We start from the raw sequence: 21,909 nt of genomic DNA on the forward strand, positions 1-21,909 counted from the left end.
AAGGGATCTGAATAGAATATCTGACATTGCTTTTCCTTCTTCGGGTTGAACAAATCCATTTCCCTCAGCTACCCTTCATCCACCCTGTGCTCCACCCCCTCAACCATCTTTGCAGCTATTCACTGAGCTCCTCCCATCTGCCATTATCTGTCTTGTACCAGGGAACCAACAACTGGGCAGAGTGCTCCACTGCTGTCTTGCAAATGTAAAAAAGGGGAAAACACCTCTTCTGTCAACCTACTCACTATACTCTGTAGCCTTACTTATCATTAAAAAAAACCAAATTCAACTTCATCTGTTGAAAGTAACATTCTAAATCCACACATCAGTATCAATCACCACCATGCAAAGCGCTGCAACACATGGAGATGATAAAGGTTTGATCTCACATAATTAATACTGTACAAAAAAGAACAAGAGCCCCTCTCAAAGATCAGTCTAGAAAACCATAAAAGACACAGTTTCCCAGGGGACCACTTCCGGATTGATGTACTCTCTGCCAGCAGAGAACTGAGGCAATTCTTGAACTGAGTCCAATTTTAAGAAGTACCTGACAGGTGAATAATGAGTTGCCAGGAGCACAGACATTTTGCACTCTGTAACCCAGACAAGCACAAAACTTCAGGGCTCTATTGCTGAGAATCAAGACCATGGGCTCAGAGCTTAGTGTCAGTCTCACAGCTGCTTAAAATAATTTTAGTCCACTAGCAGAGGACCATCTTAATTTAATTTTGTGAGGACACTGCACAAGAAGTTTACTGTGACTTCCTACATCACGCTGTAGAACACAGCATTCACGTAACAAAGCTTTTCCCACCCACCCATATTCCCCTACAGACTAGAAACCTTCCAGAATCAGGAGGTGGGCATATGGAAGAGTTGAGATCTGAGGACACTGAGGTCACAGGATAGAAATCATGACAAAGGAACATGCATAGTATTCCTCACATGAAGAACACAAAGCTCCTTTAGAGACAAAAATACAGAAATTCCTTAATGCTGTGCTGGATTACTGAGCAATTGAAGTGTGATATCAAATATATTCTTCCCAAATAGACTGTGTTTTTTCCTCCTGTCTTTTCTCAATTTTTACTGACTTAGGGAAGGAATGCATAGCATTACACGCTCAACTTTCAAACCAGAGAAGATTATAATAGTATCACGTACCTGTACTACTTGTTTCTGTGGTTGTGTTGGCTGTGTGGTTGAAATTTGCATTTTGTCCCGAGTGCCCCGGGTACGTTCACTGCCCACCGAAGTCATCATATACAGTATATACAAAACAAGGTATGTACAAAATAGAAAATCTGGAAGGAGGGGGGGGAACAAACAAACAAACAAAAAAAGAAGAGCATGAGTTAAGGCAGGGTACAGATTACCAGATAATACACAAATGCAATAGCTTGAACTCTTTCTGCTTTTGCCACCAGCTCTGCACAGAGACTCCTGAGAAAGCAGATTTAATATACTATTATTGGATTTATCATAGTATTTACAGTAGAGGGGAAAATGCATGGTATAAAAAGCATTTCTGTCAGTTAATTGGGATCTACCTAGATCCATACTTCCAGATGGCATCTAAATCTCACTTTGGCTTTTGCCAGTTATTTAACATAGAAACTTTCTATCTGACACTCTTGCTGCAAGTTCAGCTACCTCTCTGCCACCCCTTAAATTTCCCTAATACCTTGTCTTGCTTTGATGCCTGGAATCTAACCTCCCACACAGAATGTTAGTGCAAAAATCACATTTACAAACTAGGCAGTTCCTCTCTTCTCATCATCAAGCTGCTTTCCTGCACATGTAGGGAGGCCTTGGCCAATACCCACTCCTCATGTCTCTTTCTTATAAAAGAGACAATGATCCTTGTCTTTAAATACCACTGCTGCACATAGTTGGTTTTTTTCTCCCTCAGTTACAAAAATTATCTACAAAACTACCTGCTACCCTGATTTAAACATACGTTTATTGACAACAAATAAAGCAAAACAAAAACTCAGCCCCCTTATACACATCCATACATGCATCTGAGGCAGTCAGCTTTCACTCTCCTTCAAGTTTGAAACAAGAAATTTATTATTCTCTCTGATCAGCATCTAGCACAAGACTAGTTGATGAATGTGATTTACAGTAGCTATCATAATTGGAAGCAGACCTCTCAAGTGGTCACAATGGTCATAGTTAACTGCCTGGTTTCTGCCCCTGTGACATTGGGAAGTAAAACTGCAAATTTAAGGAACCTGCAAGTGGTGGCAGATGATGTGCAAACAAGCAGCAGAGCTCTATTACTGCAGCCCAAATGTACGAACATGCCTCAACATGCAACTTGTCCCAGCAGCAGCTTTGGTGCAAGCTGACTAGCACTGGGCTCAATACACAGTAATGCTCAGATGAAAACTGAACAAACTGCTTTAAGTGCATGGATACATTCAACACCCTCTACTCAACAGCATTCACGGGTAATGGGTAGTAACCAGTTAAAGTTGCAATGAGATAAACTTCACTTTAAACATGATGCTCAGGAACCTCATCTTCAATCAGAAACACAAGCAACCCCATTACCACCTAAATTTTTTTTCACTTCAGAAATACTTTTTTTTTTTTTTTGGCCAAAACTGAACCCTGACATTGAATTTCTCTATATGCTAGTTAAAATGTTCAATAGCATCTGAGGATAAAGCATATTTCCGTGAAGTCTTACATATTTAACAAGAAAAGGCCTGCCTTTACCAGGAACTGACTGTAGTGTAAGGTGAACTAGAACACCATGTTTTGCCAGCTTTATGAATATATTCACCAAAGCCAATCTGTCCCCTGCTCTCTTCATGTAATCTAATTTGTCTCCTAAGCCCCAGAACACGCAGACTTCCAAGGTACTGTGCTTGATAACCTAAGCCCACATATTAGTCAAGCTCATCACAACATGTTAGATGGGAAGCAAAATATTGATTAGATACAGAAACACCCTGAACAGCAAGTTCAGCACTTATCACTGACCATTCAGTTGTGGCTGTCCAATGGTATTTCAAACATGTGAGGAGCAGTCTTCAGTTGAGTTCACAACAGAAATTACTTTTGCCCTTTATGTTAAAATCTGCGTTATAAGCCTTGTTGTCTGGATTGCAAAAGTTAAAAAAATAACTTTGTATAGACTAACAGTGACCTTTGTGGTTTTGGTTGTGTTTTTGCAAGTATCAGTCAGCTCTTCATGATTTGAATCTTGTACAATAAGTAATGAAAAAAAGCCTCAAACAGAGAACCTAAGAGAGAGCATTAACCCCTCTGAAAGACAAGCTAATTGTATGAAGTCTTATTGTATGGAATTAGCCCACTGTGATTTAAGGTATGTTGAGAAACTCCACAGAGTCTCAATTTGTTTATAATTTCTGAATTATCACCATGTTACAAAAGTTCTGGTACCTAAGAATTCTGACATGCATCTCAATGCTATTCTCTCTAATTTCACCAAAGGTACTCAAAACACCTTCATCCATGTCTTGGGCATGGATGGACAGTTTTCCATTTGTTTGTAACACAAACACTTAATTGGAGCCTACATTTCTGATAACTAGGCAACTTCTGTTACCTAAAAAGCTGTATTTTCTCCCTCTTCTAACATGTATTTTACAGAGTCTCTGCGACAGCTCTTTAAATCATGTTTGTTTTCAAGATGAAAGGACACTTTTAATACTCTTGGGGAATGAAGTGGCACAGCAAGATCAGCCTGCTGGTAGGAAAAGTGCCAAACAACTTGAACAGTATAACAGGATCCCTAAAGAAGATCCTCATCTTGTTGACCATGAACAGTGCAATCTGGCAACAGGTCTGAAGTAGAAAACTCATCCAAGGTGAGAGGCTCTTCATGGCTTGCTTCAGACAACAGAAAACACACTCTCAGTTCAACATTCCCTATCAAGCCAACATGGACATGTTATAAACCATTGAGACACAATCCAGCCTTCTTAAAAGCACAATTGGCAGCTTGATATAAAGAGAGCTTCCAAAACAAAACAATTTTATTCCCTCTTAGTTGGATCCCACTATCTACAGGCCATGTCCTGATGCAGCACCCAGCCCAGCCCTGCTGGGCTCTGTTCCACTGCTGGTGGAGCACTGACCAGGGAAACTCTGCACACCCCTGGCACGGGCTTACCCTCACCATACCAGGCTGAGGCTTCACACCCTATAACATATTCTCTTCAGAACCCTAAAGCAGCTGGCCCCAGGGAGGCACACAGCCACTGCCTTTGAATTAACACAATTTCTCGCATTAAATGAGATATTATTAATAAGGTGAGGCCAACAAGAACACTTCCTTGCTCTCAAAGCATCTTCTTATTCTCCCCAATTCCTTAGATTAAAGTCTGTTTGGCAGGCTGTTGTCATAGCAATGAGCAGGGTATCACAAGCTGATGAACTTCATTTTAACTGCATATCAAATGAGGAAAGAAGATTTGAGAATGGGAGCAAGACAATTCTTAATTAAAACCTGTTTAATAAAGATTTTTTTAAAAAAAACACTCATACAAGCAGATGCTTCAGTTTCCATGTCGGTATCTGGCTCAGTGCAAGAGTCTTTCACCAGAAGTTAACACTTGACCTTTTAGACACTTTGTAGCTCCTAGCAAGCAGCCAAAACTGCTGTATTTTGAAGAAAAAGGTAACACATTAAAGAACACATGAAAGAGGGACTGGAATCAGATGTAATGCGGGTCCCTTCCAACCCAAACTATTCTATGATTCATCAGAACATGCTTCTTTAGCACTAGCAAAAAAAAGAGAAGACAGCATTGAAGAAAGAGACAGGGATATCTGAAACTGTTATATGAAGAAAATGACAATTAAAAAAAAAAAAAATAAGCACAGGCTTGTTGCAAACTTTTTTGCAAACTTTTTTTCACTGATGTAATCCTGGAAGATTTTGTTTTACTGTAAAATCAAACAGAAAAACTCCAACCAAAACAAAACAAAAATTAAAAAAACTTCCAATAGTTAAGAAAATTGTTGACTTCAAGTATGTTTAGCTCCTTAAGCTCTAAGGAACTGAAACTTCAACACTTCCTCATTAAGCAAATCACTTAACTTAGTGATTTCAGAGCAATACCATCCCAATCTCTGTTTTGTCTGCTTTACTGTTTGTCTGTGCACAGCACATCAAGCACAAGGACCCTAACTACAACTGCAGATACAGTTTTGTATAATAAGCCATGACCAGACTACATAATGGAATGGCAACAAATATTTTAATTACTGAAAGCAGTACCCAAATACTGATATCTCAGTTCCTAAGGAGGCCAAACACCACCTCCTCCCTAACTCTACGATAAGTCTTATCCAACATACTTAGCTGCATCTTTGCTTTGAATTTACAATGAGGAAGGTAAAGGAGCAAAGAGTAATTGGATGCATATCAACATAAAAACCAGGTTTTTAAAGCTACCATAACTCTTTCTTTGATCTTTTGTTCAACTTCCCTTCAGCAAGAAATCTAGTCCTTTTTGACTCAAGTCAGAAAAGCCAGAGACACAGAATACATATTGACTTGACAGGGCTGCAAGCCTCGCAGGACACAGTAAATCTACTGCTCAACTTCCAGAGACAGACCACATACAGCAACCTGACTTTCAAGAATCCTTCTGAAGTTAAATATTCACTTCCATAAGCTAAGCAAAACATCTGCAGTTTCAATTCCTTTCCTGAGACAGTCTCAAGAAAGTTATTTTCTTAACTCCGGACAAAGAACTGTGATAAAAAACACTGTGCAGAAAACTTTCTAAACTCTCTGAAAGTGTGGTTGCTGTTTTATATTCCAAACATAAGGCTACTCACAATAACAGACCTGGGAATAAGGCTGGACACTGCTTCACGATGGAATGACTATTGTATACATACAATTAGTCTAGATTTTACTGCTACAGCAGGAACATAATGCAAGCATGAAGAAAAAGAGCAAAGGAAAAAAAAATATGTCTGCAGAGCATCAATATAATGCATCTCCCTCAAGTGCTGTTGTCTAAATGATGAGGTTTCAATACAGCTGGCAGCCAAACACTATGCAAGCTCTTGCTCTCCCTCCCCTGTCCTGGGAAATGGGGAAGAGAATTAGAGGGGATAGGTAAGGAATATTGTAGGTTCAGATAAAACAAAGTAATAACTGAAATGAAATAAAATTAAAATAACAATAACAGAACATACAAGCGAGTGATGCACAGCACAATAGCTCACCACCTGACGACCAGTAACCAGCCTATTCCCAACTAGTGATCCCAGAGGAGAGAAAATCCCAAAACTGCAGTCCCAGAAGAGAGAAAGATCTCAGCCAGCCCTCCCATATACACTGAGCATGACGTTGTATATGGCATATTCCATTGGCCAGTTTGGATCCACTCTGGCTATGGTCCCTCCCAGCCTCTTGTGCATCTGCACTCTAGCAAGACATGGTCGAAAAGTCCTTAATTTCTTAGCAACAACCAAAAGCATCAGTATATTAAACATTCTTTTCATACCAAATCTCATTTTTAATCTAAAACACAGCACTCTTCTACCTACTAGGAAGAAAAATTACCTATTCCAGCTGAAACCAGGACACTAAAGAATTTCACTACCTTTATTACTGCTTGAAAGGGGAAGAGTTTGCAAGAATCAAGTACTCTTCAGAAGCAGTGCTGATTACTCAGTGTCTGTACTGCCCCAAGCCAACAATACTGAACCTGAAGCTTATGGATCCTGAGAGGATTCATGTGTCATCTCTCAGTGTTCTACAGTAAATAGGAAAAATATTGATGATGAGGAATAGACTTGCATCACTGGCAGAACACCACAGGAGACAGAAATTGTACTATCTGTATGCTCTAATGTTTTACCAAATACAAAGGATCACTAGGAGTGGCCAGAATAGCAGTGCAAACATGAACTATCACATACGCTTTCAGCTGTGTCACCAAGCATACTGAATAAACAAGTGACTATTTTCACACTCCTTTCTTAAACCCACCAAGCTGCCATCTTAAATTACTATTCTGCAAGTCAATTTATAATAGGTAAGAACATAGCTTGTCCTACAGAAATCAATAATTTTTCATTATCAGCAAAAAAAGTTCATTTCAAGGATTAATAGCCCTAAGGAAATGTTATGCGAAGGAAGACAAATATACATATAGGCTTTACAAATAAGAGAAAAGGCAATATTAGTTTGAAAATAAAGAAGTGCTCATCTTCAAAAGCCTGGAGTTAGGCAAAGGCTGGTCATGTATCCAGTCCCTCTCAAAAGCATGATATTGAAAGGGACTGAGCAGCAAATGCTTTCCACTAGTAGAGCAGGTTTCAATCATGAAAGTTAAGTAATAGCATTAATCTCACATATTAGCTATTTTTTGCTACTTTCCAAGTGTCTCTAACAGAATTGTTGTGCATTTTAGCAGACTGGTAATTAGCCCAGCTTTAATCAAAATCCACCAACTACACTCAATGAACATCCAGCACCTCATTGTTTCTTTATAAATATGCAAACTTCAGAAGAAACAAGTGCCCTTATCCATACAGAAATCTAAATTTCCAAAAGACAATCACAAAAAAAGCAGAGAAGTCTAACCAACTTCTACCTAGGGCTTTATCTTTCACACCAAGGCAATGTTCAGACAGCTAAAAATCTGGTTAGCAAAACCCGCTCTGCTCTTCTGCTGTCAGACAACATCACCCCTGAGTGATTCTAGACAATCAAAAAGCAGTGGATGTCCTAACAGATTCTGTTTGCCCTTATGTTTCAGGCATCAGTATCTGCCACGCAGCTACTCTTATTTTTTGCTGCCTCTCTGCAAGAATGACAATACATTAGATAGCAACTCGCTGGACATTCACATGCAAAAAGAATTAAGTCTTGTTCAGTGTCCTAACTAATTAAAAGCTGCAGGCTTGCAAGGATCTACAAGATGCACTCGTTGTCAGCACTTACCATTGACCATAATGAAACTAAGCACCACAGATTCAGTTAGACTAATTGGATATTATTTTTTTTTATCCATGCATTGCTCTTAGGACTATGAGAACTACAGGATCTTACTGAAACGCAACACGAGCAAACCACAGTTGTTGTCATGAACTAGACAAACAATAAAAAACAAAACAAAAGCAAACACCAAACCAAACAAAAAAAAAAAAAAAACCCACCCCACCCAGACAGCTACACTGGTCCACAAAGAATTATGATATGTACAAAATGGGAATATGGGAATTCTCTTTGACAAGCAGAAATCATGGGGATCTTGAGAGGAAGGGGTACCAGCAAGTTCATTTTTTGAAGTAAGTTTCTTTGCTGGGGAATATTTTAAGAAAAGTCCTGGCCTATCCTGACCTGAAGAAAAAATTAAATACGTGTTGTTCTCATCTTTGATGGAAGGACCTCATTTCTTGCCCTCTGCCATAGAAAAGGTTTTTCTTATGGAAGCCCTTCATAAAAGCTACCAAAGTAAAAGAGATAATGTGTTCCTGTCACTAACCCCACCATACGTTGTCCTGAACTGCCAACTGCCTCAGTATCTTGGGGTATACAGAGACCACAGTGCCTCAGAGGTGGTTCCTGGTGTGTGAACAGCCAGGCAAACACTGTACTTCCTCTTTCTACAGAAAGAAAAAAACACCTCTGAGTCCTGTTATTTTGTAACTGAAGGAGATAAATTAGAAGCCAAGCCAATAAACAATATACTTGCTGTTTACTCCATCACTGATACATTCAGAGGTGAAGAACAACCGGTATTACAATATCTTCATATCTGTGTCTCTGGGTTTGTGCTCCACTCCCCAAAAGTGGGGAAATAAATGAAAAAAAAAAAAATAGACTTCGGTGCTTTCTCTCCTAAGGTTTCATGAGTAGCATCCAGCAAAAGGGCACCACAATGTCTAAAAATTCCCAGAAAGCAGCAGCTAGCACACCTACAACCTCGTCACCTTGCAACTCAGACTGAATTATACACTGCACTAACTAGAAGGCTTGTAAAAACTATTAAGTAGTATTTCACAAAAGAAAAAAATCTATTGCAGCTGAGGAAAAAACTGAACTAGCAGGTCTTCCAGGGTGGAAAATCATTACCTTCTGCAGCCAGAACTAACACACTCTTCTTGAAGTCACACACAAATGAAAGATGGCTGAGCAAAGTTTGAGACAAAAAAACATAATAACAAGAGTTTTAGTTTCCACCTGGGACCTGATTGTATATTCATTCAAAGTTCAATCCACCACACAGGTAGAAACCAAACAGTTTATTCCATTAAAATCAAGTTTCATCTCACAATCCAGTATCTTGCAACTGTGAGCAGTCATCAGAAACAGCATTCCTGCTTCCCTGCTCCTTAACCATACTGCTCCTTCCCTTCAATCAGACTGACGAGCACGCAGCTGCAGGAGGAGTGGGCTCAGTGAGCTGACCCAAGAGCAAACTAAATCCTCAGACAAAACAGTGATTCAGATGAATAAGTTTATCCAGTGGAAAACTATGAGGCTATGCAACTGCTGAAAATGACACAAGGGACAGGGATCAAGTTCATGAGGAAAAGGGAATTTGCATTTCACAACATAGGTAAAACGTGAGGTTTCAAATTTTGTTTAACTGTGATCCAGTATAGCAAGACTTAATCCTGGTCAGGCACTCCGCAAAAAATGAAAAAAAAACAAAAAACAAAACAAAACAAACAAACAAAAAACCACAAAAAACAAACAAAAAAACCCCACACATTAAAAACCATACAGGCATCTTTACAACTAAAGTCTCCCAAGAAAGGACTCTGTCAGCAGAGTGACTTTGAATTTGTCACCATCTTTTTGGCATACATTTTCTTTTGATATACACTAGGAAAATACAGACTTCTATCACCTTTACTGTGGGGCATTCCTTAATGGACACCTGTTAGAATCCACAGGGTATCCAGTGAAGAATACACTTTAAAAAATTTGAAGCTCCCTCTGCCCAAACAAGAGGAGGCTACAATCAATAACATTAGGAAGTAGCCTAACACATTTTATGGTAATCCAGAATAAAGCACTTTCCCCCAGCCACAGAAGTATCTCTCTACACTCAGTTTTGAACATTAAACTAAAGACTCACACTACCCTAAAGCAATTAAGCCACCAAAAGCAATCTTTAATGATTTTGTACATGTAACTAAATATTCAGTGCTTTTGCTGGTCATATTTGAATTTCACTTTCACAGGAAAAATACACATCCACCCCTTCCCTATCAAAAGCCCCACCTTGAGAAGATTTGGTCCTTCTGCCAGCTCATTAAAACTTAAGAGCAGTGCCCCGAGGGTGAAAGGAGGAAATCCAGACAGACCTGCCCAAGAAGACAGGGTTGGGTGACTTGGAAGTTCTTCAGATGGCACCTTCCACCAAAAAAATCACAAGGCAAAGCCTCTGCAGACTGTCATAATTTGCACAGCTTCCCAGTCTACCAGAGGTGAACTTGGAGGGTCAGCTAAAAGCCTGGGTAAGCTCAGGACACGCAAATGCACACACACATACATATATGTAGGTGAGGAAACAGCTGCAGAGTATGAAATAAACACATTATAGATGCTTTTTTCAAAGAATATATGGAGAGACATGAGATCTCGGGTCACACTCTGGGTAAGCTATCAATGCTACAAGCAAAAAATATTTAAGTAGCCAAAGCATCTCCGATAAGATTGAAGTATTCCCATGAAGCTGTAGGACTTACGACCTTCCTGTATTAAATGTGATAGACTTGTCTCAAATCTACTGTTCCCCACATCTCTAGTGACAGTGTGTGCAGGACACTTTCAAAAGAGTTTGAACTGTAACAGTACACACAACATGAGCTATAACATCCCTCAAGGACACTACAAGCTTGTGGTCTGCCAATACTACCAAGCATAAGACATCACAGTTAAAAAGCCTCCCAGTGGAACTCCTCCTTACCAGCCACAGACACTCCATGGAGACATTACTTCAGTGTAGACACCAGAGCATCACTCTAAAGACAGCCATTACCAGCTGATGGCTTATCAGGTTCAGTTTTAAGTGATCAAGACAATACAGATCTTCAACAATTTCACATTAAGAAATGTTTGTACAATATCCCATTGTGCTCATTACAGGGGAAGCTCTGGGTAACAGCCCAAAATCACCTACATCCTCTACCTTACCCTAGCATTCCAAGCATTACAGTACACAACTGGATGTACCCAAAACAAAAAGTAATACATGCAACAGGAAAGAAAAAAAAAGTTGTTATAGAAAAAAAAACTATGTATAGAAAAAAAACTTTAAAAAAACTCACCAGTGTGGATTGCTTAATCCACATTAAACAGGTATCAGAACAAAAAAGATGCTGAATTGTAACAAGACCAGGGAAAAAGTACAGAGAACTGTCAGCTTTGGCTATTAAACAGCAGAAATACGCATTTCAGCTATTCACTTTGATGTAACAACCCATATCTAACTAGCCCTTAAAATTAACTGCTGTTTACACAGAAAATAAAAACAGAGTAAGATTAAAGTTGAAATCCAGGTACTGCAAATGACAGGAAGAAATAGCTAACATGAGCTGGGAGCCACCCAGGATTGGAAATTTACTTTGAGTGGGGTTTTTGTAAGCAAGGTGGCACATAGGAAGCAGCACTTGACATAGGACATCTTGCTTCCAGCTCAGGAGAATGCTGTTGCTTCTGCTCCCCCTGCCCCCTCCAGCTCCCTCCCGCATCGCTAAACCACGATCTCCTGGAACAGCTTCCAAAGGAATTCTTTGAATAGAAACAGATACAAGTAACAGGACTAAAAATAGCAGCGCCACAGCAGAGACATTTGCTATGTTCTCACATTGGTGGAAACACATGCAACTGCATCAAAAAAAAGGGCACCTAGTTAATCCACAGGAGAACTGAAAACGAGAAGCAAAGCAGAAAGTGCCACTATTAAAAAAAAACAAAACAACTCTTTGCAGGTGAGGATTATTTTAGATTTAGACACTCATCAGATCTCGTTACAACACTGTCACACAAAAAAGTAATGTTTAAATTACAAGCCAGAAGTGACATAAAAGTGAATGCAATGAGTAATCAGCAAGGCTAGCTCTAGAAAAGTTGCTAAAAAAATCTTCTTGAGATCAGGGTTTTGGTTCAAGCTTCAGAGTCTTGATAGCAACAAAGAGCTCAGGTATCATTCCTGCACCTGAACAGTCCTTGACCTAGATACTAATGGAAGATGACCAGTACAGATCAGTGCTTGGGATACACTCAGATTTTCAGAAAAAAATTAAAATCAGGAGTCTTTCTGAAAAAAACCTCATTCAAATAAAGCAAGATAATCCAGAACATCTTTCTATCATTTTCCCCCAGGCTGATGTTTCTCAAAGGCAAGAAGAGAAATCCACAAAAAATTAAAACCTAATGTTTTTGCAGTGATATATATGACTCCAAATACAAGGTTCCAGAAGAAGGAAAAGAAACAATAGCTTCCAAGGCAGTACTAAACATTTCCTTCTTTCATGGTCTTATCCTTTTACTGAGCATAAAATCTTGATCAAAACTCAAGTCCCTCTGTGTCAGTTTAGACTTCCAAGGTGAAACACTGTAAGAAGCTGAGCCTTTTTTCAAAATTATTGTCAGGTGTTCCGAGACAAGCAGCTGCTGTTAGAGATCATTTTTATTTCTCTGCCAGCTCTGGATTATTCCTACAATGGCCACGGCTGTCATTAGCATTTTGTCTAGCTTTAAACAAGGTGGAGTTTATTATTTGCTTTTGATATTCACCCTTGGCTTGCTTCAATAAGGAAATGTGGCTTTCTCCCAAACTTTCCCACTTGAGTTTGAAAATTGTTTTCGTCACGATCATAACTTCTCAGTTTGGTGTCACATGTAAATTCACCTACTCTTCCACCATTCTAGACATTAATGTGACATCCGGTCTATCTGATCAGCACCCAAATTGTACCAAGCTACCCAAAGAGCTGATGCATTAACAATCTTTGCAACTTCTTTACACACTAGAAAAGAGCAGGTAAATTAAGAGACCTCAACACAGAATTCAAATCTAAATGCAGAAATAAAAGTCATCCAGGCTGCTGCTGTGTGTTTAATATTAAAAAGGTTAAATTAAACTCAGCTCCCACTACCTAAGTATTTTCTTAAACTTTGTAAAGGTACTAGAGAGAAGTTACATACTATGTCAAAGTGCCCAAAGTTTTATCAGTATTTATTTTCTCTCCAATATAACTGAGGAGGAAACACATACAGGCTTCTTCTAAAATGAAGTTCCAGACCACCATCTTTACCTTTTTCTACAAGTCTGGACTGACTTAAATTTTGTTTGACCAACACATGTTTTTTAACAGTGGAGGTTCTCACTGTCCTCCACTACTTCTTTCCATGCTGAACAAGCTTATAACACAAGTAATTTTTAAGTCTGCAAAATCTCAATGAACATATGAAGCTTTTAAGAAAAGCTTCCCCTCTATTGATAGACCATTGAGAAATCCCTCATCACAGAAATCCATTCACTTATTTTCTTAAAGCTTACGTGCCTGTTCAAACATATTTTTATATTCTGCTGGGTTATTTGTTACTATGCTGCACTAACCTAACAGCTCCCAATTCCACAGAGGCAATCCAGGTCTATATACCATGCAATGCAATACTAAAATTCCTGAGTAGAAAATCTGCTTTATAAAATATCCCAATAAGTAAATGAATCAACTGTCCATTTTAACCATTGGTCTAAAAGACCAAGCACTCTGCTGCAAGATGAAATTAGTTCAAAAGAAAACAGACTTACACTATTCACACCTTAAGTTTCTGAAATAGCTACTTATTTATATTAATTGCAGCACCTCACCCTCAGTGCATATGTGAATTCTCAGAATGCACCTGGAACGCAAGTTTTGCTAACTCGCATTCAACTCTAGCAACAGATTAAAATATTGCATTTTATTGTATCAGCCTTAGAAATCATATTGTACATAAAAAGTCTTCACTGAACAAATGGTTTTGCGATGGCAAACTTGAAAAGCATTTCTGCAGAAGACGTGCTATCAATGTCACTTTTCTCCAAGCAAATCAAAAAGCTGTCTGCACGCAGAAGTTGAAGCACAGAATGGGCAAGCCGAAACAAAGATAATATATTAAAGTTTTTAAAATTGCATTACAAACTTAAGTAACAGCTTTCTCATGACAATAATACCTTTTACACATTTACAGAATGTTTGTAAAAATTCTGGGACAACAGGATTGTTATGAATACTTGCTGGAAAAGCTAAGATTACACTGTAAATAAATTGAGAAACTCATGGCAGGCAAGTTTGAAGTATGATGTGTTAAATGTGTTCTCAATTTAACACACACTGGTTGTTTTCCAAGTTCAGTGAGTACATGGTCCAAAACATGGCCTTTTGAAAAATAGTAAGAACTTGATTAACTGGAATAAGGTGAAAACAAAAATCAGGAGAGCAAAAATACACTTTGTCATTCACATCACCTCTGATAAGAGTAAAAAGTCAAAGACCCACATACAGTTAAGAGTGTAGGATTCACTCAAAGCTGAAAGTAAACTGTTAAAAGGTTGTTCTCTGTCTCACCTTCAGAACACTGAAAACTTGCAGTTCTGCAGGAGTTTTGGATGCTGTTTTTTAAAGCATATATGCCTCATACAAGTAGATTTTGCCCTTATGGACTCTTAATTTTCCCATGTCTAAAATATGAAAAATTACAGTTACCCAATACTCATGCTGTGCTCTAAAACTCCAAAGCACAAGGTGATAGCATGACCTTAGTTTTGACAACCCAAAAGAACCTTGAGTTTTTATCACCATGGAAGTTACTGTGAGATCACAGCTGCATCACAGGCATTTCTTAGCAGGATGAAAAGCCAGTGACTGATAGAATGGGATAAAGCAGCTCTCAATGCACTGCATTCAAACATAAATGAGTACATACGCAGCTGCTGAGAATATCAAATTTAAGGAGTAGAATTTTTGCTCCCATTTATTTATGAAAGTCCATTTGAAGAATTAGGATACATCCAAGAAAAAGATTCTGTACTCTTTTCAGAACTTTTTGCCAGAGACAGAAGAAAGGGAAGCGAAAAGCATGTTCAAATAGATTATCTCATTCCCAAAGCCAGTGATGTAACTTCCCTTAACACTGTTCTAAGTTCTCAAGTGTTACATACATGATGCATAAAATCCAGAAAATCCCCAGAACACAAAATATCAAGAGTAAGGTCAGACTTAAGTGTATATTCTAATATGCACTCACATTTGAGAACAAAAAACCTTTGCTCAACTGAATTATCACAGCTTCTAACAAATTTTTTAAAAAAAGGAATACAACAAAGACCTCAAGGAATGCAATCTGAAGTGAGAAGAAAAATCAGGATTAAATTGGCGAGTCACAAAAAAAAGTCAACCTCATACACTACTGTGAATCCACAAAAGGATGCAATTTTACTTCAGAGACAACTTCAAAAAACGTTTATCTGGAAGTCACTTGTCAGTAGAGATCTTAACAAGACTGACGTGCGAGGTGCTGATTAAGAGTCAGAAGTACGGTGATGACAATCTGAAATTCTTACACTGTACACAACTCATCCAGAGCTTTAGTTAGATATCAATTGTAAAAGAGTTGAAAGACTAAGTTCCAAAAACATATGATAATGTTTTGGTTAACCTCGAGACTCTTAGAACTGTGATGTTTTGGATTTAAATACAACTGGAAAACATTCAAGGAATCTTCTTTAAGACAAATTTTTGGGAAGCTTTATTTTTTCTTTTAAACTGGTCAGATGCCTAATAAAATCTTAATGTTATATATCCTTTGGGAAAGTAAGGCATCTTTCTATCTTCTTCTTGGTTTTTTTTTTCTTTCAATTAGAAATTAAGGTCTCTTTTAAAACATTAAAAACTTCTGAAATACAGGGGAGGAGGCTTAATACTGTAAGTCAGTATTTCAACTAACTTTGAGGCATCTCAAAAGCCAAATTGCTTGAATTTAAAACAAGTCCTGGAACAGTACTTTTCCTAAGCTAGTCTTCAAGATTAAAAGAAAGCAGAGCTCCACACCTCTCTAGCAATTAATGTCACACTAGTATAAAATATGGTAGTGCTATAATACCCTAAACATAGATTCAAACAAACCAACCTAGTGTAGCTCTATTTTCAGTCTTTTTCATATTGTTTCCAGATGAATGTTTTTTGTAATTAGTATAATAAAATATTAAGAGTTTAGATATATATTCTAGCAAAGCTAAGGTGTCTGAGCTATGCTTATGAGAAGTCACTTCTTCACCTGGCAGACAAACTGAGAAGTCTGAAGCTGAGATCTTTCAGGAAATGCAAGAGGTGGCAACTGTCTCATTTTATTCAACAGAAAGACTAGGTGACTCTCAAATAGAACTAACTTTCCCCACTAACTGAGTGACAGAAGAGATATCTTAACACTTCCTCTTCAACATTTCTCACTTAAAAAAGAACAAAAATATTATCTGAGGAAAACCCTGTGAAAGTATTTCATGTACGTTCATATATAAACTTCTGGGAAAAAAAGTCAGCTCATCAGTGCTGCAGTACATGCACCCATAAATGCTGAGCTAAACTGCATGTACAGGAATACCATGAGAAGTAAGATGAAAAACAGGGTTGCGACTTTCCAGGTTGCATTAAGGAAGTCCCAATCGCTACACACTTGTTAGCAACATCTTTTCAAAAGACTGAAACAGTCTCAGCATCAAACAATCCACTAGGCAGATTTAACAGTTGAAAATGCACTGGCCGAACAGAGACCCCTTCTTTCTTCCCAGGTATTCCACACCAGGACTCACCCTTCCTGGTGTGATTTCATCACCCACTTACAGTGAAGCTCATCAAAGCAGGATTTTTGTTTGTTTGTAAAGACACACCTAAGGCTTCTCAGTAAGCATTAATGATTTGATTTCTACTTCTATGGGGCAGACACCAGATTATCTGAAAAAACAAAGTAGCAAATCATCCTAACAGTGATCTAGAGTACGAAACTTTTACCCCCACTCCAAACCTGTCTTGTAACTAACCCCCGAGCCCTCCTGCTTATCCACAAGCAATTCATTCTGTTCCTCTACATACTGCATTGGGACCTGCCTATCAGGTCATGGGCAAAATGTATCATCAAAAAGAAATGCTAACAACTGCTTCTAACTTTTCTCCAATACTATGAAGAAATTGGAAGGGAAGGCAGAGTTGCATGCCAGCAATCAGGGTCTCTCAATAAAGGAAATCTTGAAGGGTAAAGGAGACCATGAAACCAGTTCCAAGCTACGCGCTGCTCCCCAAAAGTCCTGCTGAGGAAAACAAGCTGACTCCAGTTGCTAAATTCTTTCATTTGTTCTCTCCTGCCTTCAGTTCCAATCCCAAACACCTACTTGGTTTTTTTTTTTTGCTAGATGGGGAAGGTTTGTTACCACAGTCTGACTCAAATGTTCAAAACCTGCTTGTTCTGGCCTGCAAGATAAGATGCGTCACTCAATTGGTTTTTGAGCTCAATTTTCGCTTGCGTACTAAATCATCTGAAAAGGGATTGTTCTGAGGTTTTTTCACCTAAGTGTTATCATTCGTCATGGTAGGTGGTTCATTCCAGAATCAGTGAAATGTTTAAGATGTCTTCTGTGGATCAGTTATTTTAATGATTCATTTGTTGAGAAGGAATATGAACATTACACATTTTTACTTCCCTCTATTCCATGACTGAAGTACTCAGAAGCACACTCTAGCAAACAGTATCAGCAAAGGAGACATCACATAAATACTTGAAATATGTTCCCTAGGAGAAATGATACCTCACTGATGTTTCATTACAAAGGACTGTGCTACAACGGACCCTCAGCACTTCTCAGATTCAATTTCTCTAACTATGAAGTAATTTTAACCACCTAACTTTTATTTTACCTTTGTCCACATTGTGGAGGTCCTGGGAATTTGGAGGAAGAGGACTGGGTTAGCAAAAACAGGAAAAAAAGCCTGATCCAGTTAACTTCTAATTTCTAAACTCACGTAATTATATGAAAGTTTGGGCTTACTCACATTAAAAAATACTAAAAAGTACTTTTAAAATAATGTTGATGCACACAACTTCATTAAATGAACAGCTCAATATGCAGTACAGCAAGAACTCAGCTAACCTCTCCTTAACACTATGTACATTAAACCATCATTTACAATCCACACAATTCCTAGACAGAACATACACAGGACTTGGCCAATTTTATCACTAGCAGACAATCAAACATTTGACCTGTTTCTTGTCTTACAGAACTGCTGAATTACAGCCTTCAGTTCAGCTACAGCAGAGACAGACAATTACTCCTTATTTGCAAGCACAGAAATTAATCTGGATTTGCAATATCCAACTTAATGCATCTTCACAGCACCTTCTCTGAACACATGTACCAAACTACCCACTTCTCCACCGATCAAGAGTTATGAATTACTGTTACCACCACCCCTACTAAATTCACCTCCTTCCCAAAGGCATGTAAGACCGTATGACATTAAGTTTGCCTGAAGGACTACAGATGTGACTACATCAAGTACTTTAACCTAGAGAAGAAAAAGGTTTGTCTGAGGCTTTTTTGGGGGGAGGGTGTGGGGTCCCATTAATGAATATAAGCACCTGAATGGAAGGTGCACAGACAGAGACAGGGTCTTCTCAGCAGTGCCCAGTAACCAGGAACAGAGGTGACAGGCACACACTGAAATAACAAGAGGCTCTCCCTGATTATCAGGAAACTTTTTTTTTTTTTTCTTTTTTTTTTTGCTATGAGGGTGGCCAACCACTGGTGCAAGTTATCCATCCTTAGAGATACTCGAAAGATCTCTAGACACAATCCTGGGCAATGTGCCATGGGTGACCCTGCTCAAGCATGGAGAGACAAGATGACCTTCAGAGGTCCTTGCCAACCTCTGGCAGCCTGATTAAGTGAAGTAAAAAGGGAAGTCATGCAACTGAAAAGCTACTATCTAAAATGCCCCACAAGCTTCATTAAGGGCAGTTCTTAAAATCCACCATCTCTGCTCAGGCAGATACACATAAAGAAAATCAAGTTAATGTCTATTTTAAATTAAAACAGGCAGGAAAAAAAGTCACAGTGGCTTTAAATCCAACAACATCTATCAACAGATAAAATGGTAAACAATGAAAACTAGAGTCTGAGGTATGAAGTTGCAAAGAGTTCTATACTTGCAGACATAACAAAACACTATTCAAGGATAGTAAGTGTCTTTTCCTAAGATGCAAAGAAAAGTCCCTTGCCATGGCTGCTATGTGGACACCAGGAAGCAGCATAGAACCAAACAAGTTAGTGATGATGTACATCAGAAGCCACAAGATTCCCTCAAATTCTGAAAAAACACATTTGCGTACTCATTAAATTGCTTTCATCGAGCTTTTAACACCATTTAAATCTTTCTCTAAATAGAATTTCAGACAGCTACCACCTGGAACTTACACCATGTTCAAAACACTAAGAAATTCATTCAGTGACTAATAAAAGAAAACGAGGCACATGACTAGGAAGTGCAGCATTGCTCCCTCTCATCACATTTAGTCGCCCAAAGTTAACATCAGTAACCCAGGTCCTGCTTATGTCAGTCTCAAAATGGATCACAAGTCAGTGATCTGAAGAATGTGTGACTGAAAGCTGAAATAAAAGTCCAGTAACAGAAGACATCTGTCCCTTGGGGAACAATCCATCAAAATCACAGTCCAGAATCTCTCCCCTACGATTAATTATGTACAGCCTAACAGCGGAGCAGGGTTTGGCACCAGAATTCCTTTCTGTTTCACGTTGCTAAAACTGCATCTAAGACAACATAAAAGTTTGAAAATCAAGGAAGAATGTAAATGCAGAAAGAATTAAAAAAAGAAAAAGATAACAGCAATAGCCTTCAAACACAGGGAAATATGGACAGTGTGATAATACAAGATTTTGGTCAATTATTTACCATAAGATATCCATGATTCAGTTGACACTTAAAACCATATAGAAAGAGGAAGCATAAAAGACTTCAAGAAGCCATATGTTTCATTCTATTATTGTATGTACCATCCTCAAAACACTTAAAAAAACAAATACAGTAGAAAAAACACTTTGTTTTCTTTGCTCAAAAGCAATTTCAACATGGTCTCTAAAGCACCATCCTACTTCCAGGAACAGTGTTTTAGTTGTAAAATATACAACTAAAATTTTGAAACCTATGTCACACACAGTAAAACTGCAAAAAACCTTCCTTTCTCTACTGCTAGCTCTTAAAAATATTTAGGAATATGCTCATTGCTACTGAATTCAAACTATATACCTTCAATCACAGAGCTGCCTAACAGACTAAGGCAGATTTCCCATCCCTGCCATCATTCAACCAGCCTAAAAAAGTGCAACCTGATGATTCAAATCTGCAGATTAAGAAAAGGTTTTTTTCATATTCTTTAAGTTTAGATTCAAATACTAAATGATACTGTAACAGAAATCCTGTTGAATCTGTGGGTTATTTTATTTTTTTAGATCTGGAATAAATTCTGCTTCCTGTATGATAAAGCAAAGCAAAAAAAAAAAAACAGAAAAACCAAGCCAAAGTTAACCATAGGAGTACTACTTCAGGCAAACTGTAAGTCTGGAGAAAGATCAAGGCTCTCTCAATATGAGAAACATTTCATTGTTTATAATGCAAAATGCTACAACAATCAGTCAGGTTAAAGACACTTCCAAGCTCATATTTTGGAAGACTGATAAAAGAAGCTGGAGAGGGAGAGGAAAAAAGCTTGACAAGTTTACTTTCAAGAGAAGCCACAGTAACTTCATAAAAAGCTGGACAAAAAAAAACAAGCCAATTTCAAGAGAACTGAGAGTAAAAATAACCATATCTGGTTTTTCACATAACCCATCTTACAAGTTCTGCAATCTAGAGAGGATACAAATAAAGTAACATGCTCAGCAAAATAGTTATGAAGTCGTAAAAGCAAGCTGAGCAAGCCCTGAGATCCTAGGCATCAGACAGTATCACCTCTAATCTCTCTGTCTCTAGAGAGTGTTTACCCTTTGCAGCACTAAGAAGCCATGGGGGGAAAAGGGTTGAAGGTCCAACACCTGTGAAAGGGACTGCAGGCAGGCAGAGAGCTCCAACAAACTCCCAGTTCAGGTAGCCAAAATGAAAGACAGAGGACTTTAATGTCAGAGAAAAATGGAGAAAACCTTCATCTGTTTTTTGTAAAATACAAACCTTAAGTAATTGCAAATGAGCTACTTCACAACCTTTCATCCCAGCTTTCACTTTAATGAACACAACGTGTTCAGAGAAATTATATGAAAAACAGTACAAGTCCAAACCAGGTCTTCTCTGAGAAGCAGAGGACACAATGGGCTGCAATGGGCAACAAATTACCAGACTGTATCAGAAGAAAAAAAAAAAAACTTAAAAAATTCAACAAAAAGCTCCAGCAGAATAAAAAGACTGAAGTGGCTACTACTTATATTTCCTCTAGTACCTTCCATTTAATAGTTTTGGAGCATATAAAGATGATGTTGAGTTTCTTTCATCTGTTATGAAGGGGACAAGCCACTTGGATTTTCTTTTACCAAGGTCACGGGAAGCTGTTGCAAACTCAAGCACAGAAACAAGTCTTCAGAGTCCTGCTCATATGCTTTGACCAAAGAAGAGACAAAGATCAACAGATTAATAAAAGATATAAACTTGTATTCCTATTCTTTCATGAAGCACCTATTTCTAGTATTGATACTAAACATTACTGAAAGTACAAGTAAACACTACTATTAATAGTAACAGTATCAATACTAATTACTGACAGAGTATTAACAGTCTATGATGCACGCATTTCTCAAGCACTATTAATCAGCATACTTTCTACTATGATCAGTATCA

The 21,909-nt window shown here is 38.2% G+C and overlaps 1 protein-coding gene across 1 annotated transcript in view; it reads right to left on the reverse strand.

The window, feature by feature from the left end:
* UBAP2 (ubiquitin associated protein 2) overlaps positions 1-21,598 on the reverse strand; it is a 95,388-nt gene extending 73,790 nt beyond the window's left edge. Inside the window, exons 1-2 of the mRNA XM_030466905.1 lie at positions 21,515-21,598; positions 1,168-1,307 (exon numbers count right to left, since the gene is read on the reverse strand). Of these exons, the coding sequence (XP_030322765.1) occupies positions 1,168-1,307; positions 21,515-21,521 (147 nt within the window). The 5' untranslated portion in view covers positions 21,522-21,598. The remainder of the gene's footprint in view (positions 1-1,167; positions 1,308-21,514) is intronic.
* Positions 21,599-21,909: the final 311 nt, after the last annotated feature.

Source organism: Calypte anna, chromosome Z (assembly GCF_003957555.1).
Source record: "Calypte anna isolate BGI_N300 chromosome Z, bCalAnn1_v1.p, whole genome shotgun sequence".
Classification (NCBI taxonomy): Eukaryota; Metazoa; Chordata; class Aves; order Apodiformes; family Trochilidae; genus Calypte; species Calypte anna.